Below are 12078 nucleotides of genomic sequence, written 5' to 3'. Positions count from 1 at the left end.
TTGCGTTTTGTGTCGTAAAATGGAATATCTATATTGACGTATACAGGCGGCTTTATTTATGTTTCGGAAGACCATCAGAGGACGCTGCTCTGCCAGGAAAAAGTCTGTAGATGTGTAAAGTGGCCATGATATAGGTCATTAAGGTTAGGCATCTGAAACTCAAGCGGCGTCTTATTTCATTGTGGCTGATCAAACGGAACATCAGCAGAAATTGCCTGCTGGTGAGTTTCTAGCCTAGGGAGTTTAAGTAGTTCCACGAGGAAAACCTGGAAGAAATGGAACATTTGGCCAAATGTTATGGAGACTTTGTCCTAAATAAGCAGCATTATACGTTAAAATAGGCACCTGAGACACCACAAATGATTTGTATACCCAAAGACCTTTATTTTTTTACTCCTTGTTTGAAGTAAGGGCATCTGAGTCAAAAGAGGAGAAGAAAAAAGAGTGCAAAAACGTGCCCTGCAGTTAACTGAAAGGTTCACCAACTGCCCTGAAAGATTTATGACAGCAAAAGGGTTTTTAACAGGTACATGCCAACATTTGAGGAGATCCCAAAACATGCTTCAAGTAGCTGACATCAGCCTCTGGGAAACATATATGTCAACAGACTCCTACCTGACCCAGGCAAATGTCAGAGGCATGAAAACAGACGCTTGACTTTAAGAATATTAGTAGAATTGGACATGGACGGACTCCTGCAGGAACTTGAATTGGCTGTATTGGCAACAACTTTATTTGAAGAGGAGCAGAATGTGTTGACTGTCTTATACGTCTTCAAAAGCTGTGTAAATGCTGAGTTTGACACAGTTCAGGGTTAGGGTTGAACTGTTTATTCTGGGATAAGGAGCTGAATATCAACGTTGTCCTTAACCAAATTTATAGCTTTTTTCCCAGATTTTTCTGCATCAACACCGCTTCTTTCTGGGCCATCAAGCTGTGATGGTGTGGAAGCAAGACTTGGATTTTGGGGGTGGGGGGGGGGAGTTTGAGGACAAAGTGACAGGGTGAGGTTTGATCTGAACGAGAGGCTGCATTTCTGATGCGGCAAGAGAGGACAGAAAAATAAGCACGCTTGGGACAGACAAGAGGGAGAATACAACAAATTGGAGAGAGAAGCCGCCTCCTCTGAAAACACCCTCGGGGTAAAGAAGGAGCCAGCTTTTCATCCACTCAGCGCTTGAACTCGGCTAGGTTGTGCGAGGAGAGGATAGAGGAGAGGAGAGCAATTCCATTCTCTCTGCAGCTGCACAACAGATAACCTCTAAACCATTACCAAGCTACATCCACAAAGCAATTATAACATCATTTTCTCAGCACTGTGCTCAGATTCCTGCGTAAACTCTTTCTCACCATTACTGGAGCTGGACCTCACCCGCCCGCTCCCCGCTCACAACCCATCCCTCCTCTTTGGTCCTTATGAAGTCTCCGTCTCCTTTTCCAAATAAACACTTTGCCACCTTCCACCTTCCACCACTTGAGACAAACGTAACTGCTTCTAACAAAAACAGTTTAACAGTCAGTAATTCACAGGGATTATTGGAAAACGTTGTGCACGTCCGCATAAGCATACAGATGCGTCCTTGTGCACCATGTTTATTGCTGTAGAAACTGGAGATCCTCGTTTTTTCACTGTTTCTTTATTCTGTCCCTCCGATTGCGTTTCATGCGCCCTCGCTCATGAAATTTTTTTTTAGCTTTGAGCCCGAGCAGAGCTGACACCGAATATAAACGGTGGCAAGCAAAAATAAAAGGGACTTCCAGGTTCTGTCCATGAAGTAGAGAGCAGGCAATGATAGAGAGATACTGTAGTATACTGTCCTTAGCAAAAGGAAGTCCATCTTTCTGGGTACAAGAGCTGCTGCCCCCCGGAGGAGAAGCTACGTGTGCGTTATACTTGTTGAAATTGATGTAACCACAGACGATAATTACTCATATTCCCGATATGCTCCACAGGCGTAGAAAGGGTTAATGTAATAGGTTTTCTGTTCAGTTTGTAGACTCATTTCTGAAAATGTGAGGTATTGATGAAATATATCCCACTAGAGTAAGACCGTGCTGGGAACCGGAGGGTCGCCGGTTTGAGTCCCCCTGTGGACCAAGCAAGCAGACTGGTAGCTGGTGAGTTGCCAGTTTGCCTCCAGAGCACTGCCGCGGTGCACCTGCGCAAGGCACCGAACCCCCAACTGCTCCATGGGCGCCATAGAATGGCTGCCCAGAAGTGGCTTGCATCACTTTGGCACCGCAAACGTTTCAGTCTCACGAAGCCTACACAGGTGGCCTCTTGGACTGAAACAGATGTTCATCACATAAATGAAATCGTTTTAGGCTCTTTGTCAGTGTTTTGCTTGTTTCATGTACTGATCACGATGCAGGTTGGCCCAGCTGTTTCCCCCAGCCGGAGAGGAGTGCAGAGCATTTGTTAAATTACGGCCTGTTTGTCCTCCGCCTTCTCATACTTCTTCCCTCATTAATTACAGCAAATTTGAATGCTGTTGACTCTGTTGACTCTCTCTCACTCTATCATTCCTCATTCTGCTACATGGGAGTGATGCACACTCTCTCCCTCCCAACGAGGTCAACGGTTTCATAAGACAAATTCAAACAAGGTGTCCCCCTGAAACGCAATTTGTTGTCTACTGTTTTTACGTGGGTTAGTTGTATCCCCGGTCCTGTTTTGTCCTCTGCGTCTCAGCCGGTTAATTGAAAGTGAAAAGCAAGAATCAAAGAGCTGGATTGACTAAAATCTATTTGAACAAGAACTTCTAATCAATGTCAGGCATGAGGAGGAGCTCAGACCAAACAACACAGACAGCAGCCTTTGTTTAGGCCCGAGGCAAAGCAAGAACACACGCAATCAAATTAGCCCCTTTTATTACAAATACAAAACACAACAGCGAAACGCTCTTCATTGCATAAGTAGTTTGTGGTCATTGTTGTAGATTTAATTACAGTCAGTGCGGCAAATGTCGATTTCCTGTTTTGTAATGCATCGTTTATCACCAAGAGTCGTCTTGTTGGCATACTTTGTACACGCTTCCTTTACACTGCTGATATGTTCTGTCTTTCTGTGGAATCCTATTCAGAAATGACCCTCCATTCTGCCAAGTCAAAACTGTCGATGTAATCAGCAGACAGTCCTGCGCAGTGCTTTGTTCATACACTCAGAGTGGAAGACAGAAACAATGTTCTTGTACATTCTAACACATTTCCTTTGACATTGTGAATTCTGACACGCAAAATGAGCTTCAAACTCTTTTTTCAGCCTTTCTATGAACAATGCTTTTACAAAACAATTACAAAAAATTATATCAATTAAATATTTTCCCATATAAAAATGAATAACTTACAGTATACTTGAAGTTTAAGGATAGTCATTTTCAATGTATAATGATTATCTACACATACAAAAAATAATAATTCCTGGTACTTTGGAAATTTACAAACAATTAAGGTGCACTTGAATGCCTAACGCTCAAAACTAGGTACGACTTCAGTGAAAAATCATAGAAATGTCATAAAAATACCATCATAGAAATGTCTAACATAAGAACAAGCATTACAATAGAAAATATGTGGGTCTTAATTATGTGCTCTTTTCAGATGAAATCATACACAGAATATAACTGTAAGCTATGAAATGCCCATGAGGAGGATGTTTCTGATAAGCTGTGATGTCATCAGGCTTTCAAATGAAGCTTCCCGGTCGGATTGATGAGTCTGTTTACAGTAAGTGCACTTTTCTCAACAGATCCTTTGGCCAATTTTTGCAGGACACCAATTGCAATTGCTTGAGTCTTTGAATTTCTTAGCGACTATAGTTGCCACTGTGGCAACGTGAACTTTCCCCTGTGAGGTCAGAAAGCTTTGATCTTTACATCTCAGCATTCCTAGGAGGGCACAGCACACAGAGTGGATGTGTGTGATGCCCTTTTAGCACCATAGTGAGCAGGCGTGAGCAGCTACGCTCTTAGTACCTCTATATTTACCACAATGGTAAACTGATGTAGTAATGTGAGAATAAAGGTGTATGCAGCACCACACGTACATGTGTTTAAGATATCCATCTACAGATAAATTATCTTTCAATTAAAATAATCATAGCAATTACAAAGTTCTGGTAAAAACGTAACAAATTAATTTACAGTTTATTTACATCAACACTAAAAATCAGCCACCAACCGCTTCCAAATGTATGTTTGTTTCTTTAAATAAGCCCATATATACAAAATAGTGTGCAAATCCTTATGGATTAAAAAAAAAAGTCCTTGTGGCAGGTTGTCAGCTTATGTCGCGAGGAAAACCTGTATTTATTTGAACCAGTGCAAGTAGTTTGTCTTCAGAGCAGGGAAGCACATGTTGTTGCTGCATGAGCCTCCGTAGCTGGGGGGGCAGGCGGAGCAGGGCACGCCAACTTTGTATGGAGCCTCTCCGATCCAGTTTCCCCTAGAAGACAAAAACACAAAATGAATGAATGGATGGTGACAGTTTAAGAAGTGTACAAACTTGAACTTGAACTGCATCTATTTGTTTCAGGTGTTAGTGCAAATACGCCTAAAATTCCGGAATAAATGCGCTTAATATGACCTGATTTCATATTCTGACGTAATTTTGAAAGGTGAAAACATTCGGCACCAATCTGTGAGTTCAAATAGGTCATCAGCAGCACTGGGTGTCTGGTACATGTGTGTCAAACCCAGTGAGATGAAAGGAGCCGGGTCACAAGCAAAGTCATAAGTCCAAACGGCTTGGAATTATTGAGGGAATTCTTTGGGAATTCTGTGCGGTACCCTTTCACTGGCATGTATTGGGGTTATGAATGTGAATCTCCCAGCAACATGGGTGGCATTCGGGGTTAAGCCTGTCGTCGGCCTGTCAGCGTCAAGTTAACAGGTTTACCCAACTTGACATTCTTCCTTACAACTCAATGTGTGTATTTGTCTCAAATGAGCTACGCAGTCAAAGATGGGGATCAATATGCAGTGAATACTTACTTAGGTGAATAGTTGCAAACTAAATACGTCGCCCTTTTCCACACAGAGCCCCATACGTTCATATTGTGGCACGTGTGGACAGCGCAGCCGACTTTATTTGATGTCGCCCACACCATCTGCAGAGGAGAAACATTAACCACAGTTCCATTAAATCAGCCACAATTTTCTACCATTGCGACAGAATTTGCGATGTCGTTGCAGCTTGAGAGCCCTTACCTGTGTGTAATGTGTGCACATGGGTCCGTAGCATCTGAGGGGACATCTGGGGTTACAGTCGCGAGGGTACGGAAAAGCATAATCTTTGACCTCGTCGTACCACGGCTTCACCAGCTGAAGGATGGATCGATAGCTGCGGAAACAGACGAGTCAGATCAACCAAACCTGCAACATACTGTATGTACTGTAATTGTATTGAACTGGCTGTCTGTTGTTGTTAGGATTGGTCTGTACGGTTCAAGTCCAACTCTGGTCCTGCTGTATATGTGTGAGCTTCTGTCTGTGTTTGTGTGGGTTCGGTGCCCCTCCAGGTGCTTTGGTTTCCTCCCACAGACTGAACACTTGCACCTCAGTAGATGTGAAGGTCTCACTCTCAGTTGTGTGTGCATCAGCCCTTTGATGGGCTGTCTAGGGTAAAGCTAAGGAATGCTGGGATATGGTTTGGTTAGTATTCATCAGCAGAGACATGCTGTGCTGTTCTGAGGCTGGTTGGTCACATTGATGCTGCGGTTCAACCTCAAAACCACACACGACTGCGCGAAATGCAAGAAAATGGCAAAATTATCACTACTGACACGGCAACCGCAACACTTACTCAACTTTGTAAGGCAATTTTGACAGTCTGCCATTGACCTGACTTGACTTGAAACGCAAAATTTCCTGAAAGGTATGAAACCAATCTTGAATACTGTAAACAATGCTTTGGAAAATGTTCTACCAAGACTTAAGGTACACAAAATGTCATGTTTAAAAGGTCAAACATGCTGAACTAGAAGTTTGAATGCAAACTATCCCAACATGCTCTGCTCTGCAAAATACTAACTGAGAACAGAGAGCAGAGATTTGTTTGTGTTTAGAGGAACATTCCTGCTAAACATGTCAACTCTGAATAATGGAAGAGTTTTGCTGATGCCTCAAGCTGCTTTTGTTATCACTCAGGACCAACTGACTCGCTTTAAATGATATTTGAGCATCATTTCAGTGTAAGACAATACAGTGAGATGAAGTCATAAAATAAACTTATGATAAAATTGTCTCTCGGTCAGTCACTAGGAACATTCAGAATAAGCTGAAGCTCACTAAACTCCCATGAGCCTCATCTATCAGAGAGGTCAATAAAATCTATGTTTTGGAAAAAATGGTGCCATTTTTTTGCACGCTAAAAGTTTTCCAAATGGAAAGTCAAGACCCTCTGAAAGGATGCGCCTTTGTCGTCTTGGGTCATGGCTGGGAGTTGAGTTTTTGTTTATTTGAAGGGTCACAGGAGCATTCCTCAGGCAGTCACCAGGTCACAGCGCAGCAAAGTCTTAGGTGAAAGAAGAAGGGGGCTGCAAGGCAACGACAATGACTGCTGAGAGAGAGAGAGTCATCCCAGAGAGGAGCAGCAGATGTTAGGGAAAGGGGTGTGGGGTGGGCGCCAGGAGCGGGGGCGGGGGGGGCAAACGTCACTCACCGGCCTGTCCTTACGGAGAGGTTCTGACCGAGGAACCTGAGGAGGTGAGGCGGCCCGTGCTCCCACAGGCAGGCGTGCGCCCAGTCCTCGGCTGTTTTGGCCAGGGTGTCGTCCCACACCTGAACACACACACACAAACACACACACATGAAGGAAACACAGAAAGTCATTACATAACCTATGGAAAATATAGATCCGGTGTATTCCATCCATGCCTCATTCATCAACTACATGTGAGATAAGAGTCTGGGCTCTCTGACTTCACATCACATTCACAGGCGTAACCATGGAAACATTTATCAGATGAGTTACATAAGAGGAAAGCTATAGGAATCCACTTGGGCAGAACTTTTCTATTGTAGGAGACAAGGTTGGATGTTGGCTTAGAACCCCCAAATCTATCAACAGTCACATGGTTCCGGGTGCAGTGAGAGAGGGAATCCACTGATGACTTCATACTATAGCAGCTTCATCATTATGGCTTCAACCACAAAGAACAGAAACACTAATTCTGCTGAAACACAAGTTCATCACACACAAGTATCTTTGAGTGATTATAGGTTGTAGCGCAGAGCATCAGTCTGCTGGAATGACACAGTGGGGGGGCTACTGCTATACAATCTGCATAACAACTGAAGTTGCCAGAGACTGTTATCAACTTTTGATAAGCATTTAAAACTAAAACACCTAAAAGAAGTACAATAGGAGATGAATCCAGACTTGCACTCACCATGTATTCCATGTTGGACGCGGGGGGAAACACTTTCCCTCTCACTTTGTTGTGGTAATCAAGAATGGCCAGCATGTCGTCCTGACTAATGTAACGCTTCCTCCGACTTTTGGAGCCGGTCTCGGGTTCTGTTCCGCGGCTGTGCGCTGCGCTAAAGCGGGTGAAGTTGGCGGGCGGCAGAGGCGCGGACACGGCACTGATCCCCGCCGCCAGTGCACTTGCTCCGCACGATATGCACAGGAGAAGAACATCGATGGCGAATAACTGAGGTTTCATGTTTGCTTTGGTGCGCTACTATAGACTGGAAATCCCTCAAAACGGACTTGGACCTGGACAAGAAACCGAAAACAGAGAAAACTATGATCAACCTGTTAAATGAATCTATTTATTGCCTTAAATGGTAAAGTAGTGGAGGTTCCTCATACCTTGCTCTCCGTGCGCAGCGGTGCCTTGCGCCTGCGTTGCCAGGTTGTATCTCTTGTAGATCGGAGGGGGGAAAGATGAGAGATGAGAGCTTCAAGAAGTGTGGAGCAATTGGGCGCTTTGCAAACTTGTGAGAGGATTCGCGAAGGAGGCTCCACTTTGCGGCGTTTTATATACGAGCGGACGATGCAGGAAGTGCGCCTGGAGGTGCGCACAGCCCCCTGGGTGTCACCTGAAACACACACACGCGCACGCATACTCACGCACTTACGGGCAGCATCATGCGCAGACGTCATGTTTGGTTTCTCTTCTTGGCCGTCATCTCTCCTGGTTTCATCAGGCGCATCTGCTTTGTGTTTCGCGCAGCTGCTGGGCTCACATAAACAAACAGCTGGTTGATAAGAAAGTGAATAATGGAGTAAATCAAATCAGAGGGAGGAAAGATGTCTGGAAGCGAGAGAGAGAACAGATCATGACTGAGTTCTTCTTCTACTTCTTTAAGGGTTATTCATGATTGTAGAAACGTAAATGAGTCGAAAACGGTTATGTTGCAACTTTCAAATGTATACAAGTTTAATTGAGCGTGTTAAAAGCTTAAAAGTTTCCCAATTTCCAGTCCTTCCACGTGGTCACCGGTCTGAACATGTGCCTGCATCCTGCTCTGTAACACTGTGTCAGATCAGTGTGAGCTGCTTTCATCTGTCCTATCAATCCGTTTGTCCTGGTTTGTAGTTGTCTAGATGACACTTATTCAGTGTGTAGGTGCAGCTGAGTGTTTGCCAAGTAGACACAGAGCCAAGTGCAGTTACACACACACACACAAAACCCAAAACCCAAAACCTTCTGCAGGTCATTTTCACTGGCAGCTGGTGAACAAATTAAAGCAACGTGACGCAGGAACAATTTTCTTCCATTCTCTCTCTCTCTCTCTCTCTCTCTCTCTCTCTCTCTCTCTCTCTCTTCTTGCCTCTCTTCTTGCCTCTCTCTCTGTCTCTCTCTGTCTCTCTCTGTGTATCTCTCTCCCTCTCTCCCTCTCTTCCTCCCTCTCTCTCTCTAGCTCCCTATCCCTCTATGTGTGTATGTCTCTCTGTGTGTCTCTCTCTCTCTGTCTCTCCCCTCTCTCTCTCTCTCTCTCTCTCCCCCCCCCCCCCCCCCCCCCCCCCCCCCCCCCCCCCCCCTTTCTCTCTCCCTCCTCTCAGCTTCTTGGAGGTGATGGTCTTTTCAGGTGCTGGAATGGCCCATAGACGTATATCACTCCAGCCTGGTGTGCGCTCACCATTCTCTCTGCTGTTTCAGTGCTTCAGTTGCAACCCTGCACCGCCGCATCGCCTGCTTACACTGAAAGCTTTATACTGGGGATGGAAAGTTGTCAGTCAGATGATAAATCATAACAGATTAGTAGAATATTTCTGCTTCCCAGCTCAGATCCACGAAGCAGAGGCCCCGAGCAGGAGTTCTCCACAACAAAACTTGAAATATTCAGATGTCGACTTTATTACTTTATGCCTGAATAGCATAGCTCGCCTAGTTCTTGTTTCTTGATACAAGGATGAATTCCACAATTTCTGAGCAACTGTTCTGCTTGTTCCTTTTAATTATAAACTACAATGCACAAAAGGTTCCTATTAAAACCTAGAAATCTTTATCATTATATCTGAGCTCAAACACCCTATTTTCCACCGATTTTACTTCTTCTTCTGCCAATATTTGTTCAGGACAAAAACCCTTTGCTGTCTCTCTACATGTTTCATGATATTGTATGAACAGTACATTTAAAATCATTGACCTGTTTTGGAGTTTGGCTGTTAATCTGATTGAATTAGGACTAAACTGAAGCAGATCCTGCAGCTAAAGGTTACAGTGAAACAAAGCTCAACATAAAAAAAATAGCTTGTGTTGATTTTTCAGACAAATATTTTAAAAGTATTAATTTCCACTGAATTACATCCAACAGCCTACTTATTGACCCCTATTCAATATCATTTGTGACTTGATGTGATTTTGCTTTCCTTCTCATCCCTTTCTGTTATGACTGCGCGCATCACATCTGCTCACTATTTTGACTCATCCTCTCATCTGGTATCAATAGTCACCCTGCTCTGCAGCCAACACAGCCCCCGGCCAGAGATTCTGATCGACATGATGCTGAGACATTGTCCCGAGGTTTATGGCCATATTATAATCCATAAAATTAGATTAGCTGGTGTTTATCTCCGTCAGAGGACTTTAGACCTTGAGATTGTAATGACTTAAGTTTCACTGTGGAAATGCTGGAACCATACTTAGATGTAGAATATCACAGAGGGGGGGGGAGAGAGACAGAGACAGAGACAGAGACAGAGACAGAGACAGAGAGAGAGGCCTAGGAGAGGCAAGAAGAGTTTCTTCATGTGCAGTCTCCTGGATCAAGGCTCCTGGTGATATTCCCTTAGTCTCAAAGTCCCGGTCCTTGTTTTCACAGTGAACCCAGTGACTTCAGAGAGGTTGAAGCATTATTGTCATATTATCAACAGAGTAATTAGGGCATTATTTTGGGCATATGCTGCCCCGAGAGGCCTTGATGTCTGTTTTGGAAAGGCATCCTTTTTCAAAAGGGCATTTATTTACCTACAATATAGTGTTCCAAGTTTCCCCCATGCTTCCCCCTCTCCAGAGGCCTCTCCAAGCCCGCTGTCGATGCCAATACAGAGAGAATGAGGTGCAGGAGTGGGGAAGAAGGGAACAAGAAAGAGAAGCAGCCTACAGGGCCACAGATGGATGAGATTCAGCCAGGGAGGCAGTGGGTAGAATTCTGGATATTTTCAGAAGCCTCCACTCAAGGCAGAGCAAATTTAAAGGCAAGAAAGCAAACGGTCTGTGGAGTAGAATCACAAATGACCTTTACGAGTGCCAGACTATTGTATTGTCACAAAGAATTCAACGCTAAATGCTTCTAACATTAGACAATCACGGTTTAAAATTTAAATGCTATTATAGTTGATAAGTTAGATATCGCAAGCTGGTTAAAGCAGATTCTTCGAGTTTCTGGGTCTGTGCTTTATGACTCAGGCCGGCAGCACAACAGCACCGACCTGCACAAAATCAACCAGTAACAAGATCTCCCAAGGATGGCTCGACAGTCCGTCCATCTTTCCAGCAATCAAAGCACAGTGCTGCAGACTCCAGCTCAGCTGCGTGCGCTCCACCCAAAGCTATTGTTACCGCGCTGGCAAGCTCGGCCGTGCATGGGAAAGTCACTAAGACATTCATCAGCACGTGAATGGACGGAGGAAAAAGAAGAAGTCTTGAACGGCACAAACCTCCAGGAACGTTTTGAAAGCTGAGACGGCAATTTGATTCACAAGGAAAGTCCTTACGGGTCGAATTTGGACAAGCATATTTAGTTCCATTAATACAAATATGAAGATTTTGCTCAATCAAAATAGTGCTTGTGCGTAGGAGAGCCATGTTGGATGTATTGGCAGTTGGAGAGGTAATGGGGTATTGGGTTTAGGAAGTTGTGACGTCATGTGTTGGTTTTTGTTGGCCAGGGGGCAAAAAGAAATTGTGACATTTCAAGAGTGGTTTACATTGGTCCGAAGCCCAGTCTGTAACTTCAAGCTGCCCGGGCTGCTTTCGTCCACATGCAGCTGTTAAACATTGTATCAGTGGAATATATAGTTACATAGCAAATATTGTATATTTCACACAGTCAGATGACTTGACAGTGAAAAAGTGTGGGTGAGAAAACTTTGCCCTGTGTTCCCATCGGGAGCAGTGGATCACATCTGCTCTCATATCTAAAGGGTAACAAGCACTGTAATTATGTCAACAAATATCCCAAGCTTTCAAAGCCGACGGTGGCGCAGCTGTTTGGGCAGTGCGGCGGCGGATCGGTGGTCTGCGCTGTTGTCTGGGTTCAGACTGGGGCCTTCACGTATGGAGTTTGCATGTTCTGCCTGCATCTGTGTTCTTTCCTCCCTCAAATCTATAACTTCAACATAGGTGAGAGACGTGGACGCTAAGGTAAAGAACGTTTACGTCCACGAAATTGCAGAGATCCATTTGTGTTTTGGACTATTTCTTTGGACTAAATGCAAACGGGTGAATGAAATGTTTCACATTTGAAGGAGCAGAGAGCACAGACTCTGAAAAATTAGTTCATTAGATAATTACGATTTTACTGTGAGTGAGAACGGATTCACGTTTACGTATTTCTTCTGAGATTTCCGTGCATTTGGGTTTACTTGATGTGAAACTGCCCTCCAGTGGACACATAAATGTCC

The 12078-nt window shown here is 44.2% G+C and overlaps 1 protein-coding gene across 1 annotated transcript; it reads right to left on the bottom strand.

Annotated features, from left to right (window-relative positions):
• Positions 1–2854: 2854 nt before the first annotated feature.
• On the bottom strand, positions 2855–7941 carry pi15a (peptidase inhibitor 15a). Its single transcript, XM_076158330.1, has 6 exons — positions 7816–7941; positions 7391–7719; positions 6661–6779; positions 5208–5340; positions 4992–5107; positions 2855–4443 (listed from the first exon to the last, which is right to left on the bottom strand). The coding sequence occupies exons 2-6, from the start codon at positions 7664–7666 to the stop codon at positions 4308–4310; spliced, it is 780 nt and encodes a 259-aa protein (XP_076014445.1). The 5' UTR covers positions 7667–7719; positions 7816–7941; the 3' UTR covers positions 2855–4307.
• Positions 7942–12078: the final 4137 nt, after the last annotated feature.

Source organism: Genypterus blacodes, unplaced genomic scaffold (assembly GCF_046128005.1).
Source record: "Genypterus blacodes isolate CSIRO-AG114 ecotype Tasmania unplaced genomic scaffold, CSIRO-AGI_Gbla_v1 ptg000076l_1, whole genome shotgun sequence".
NCBI lineage: Eukaryota > Metazoa > Chordata > Actinopteri > Ophidiiformes > Ophidiidae > Genypterus > Genypterus blacodes.
Note: the sequence above shows the minus strand (reverse complement) of the source record. Positions and strands in the feature narration are given on the sequence as shown.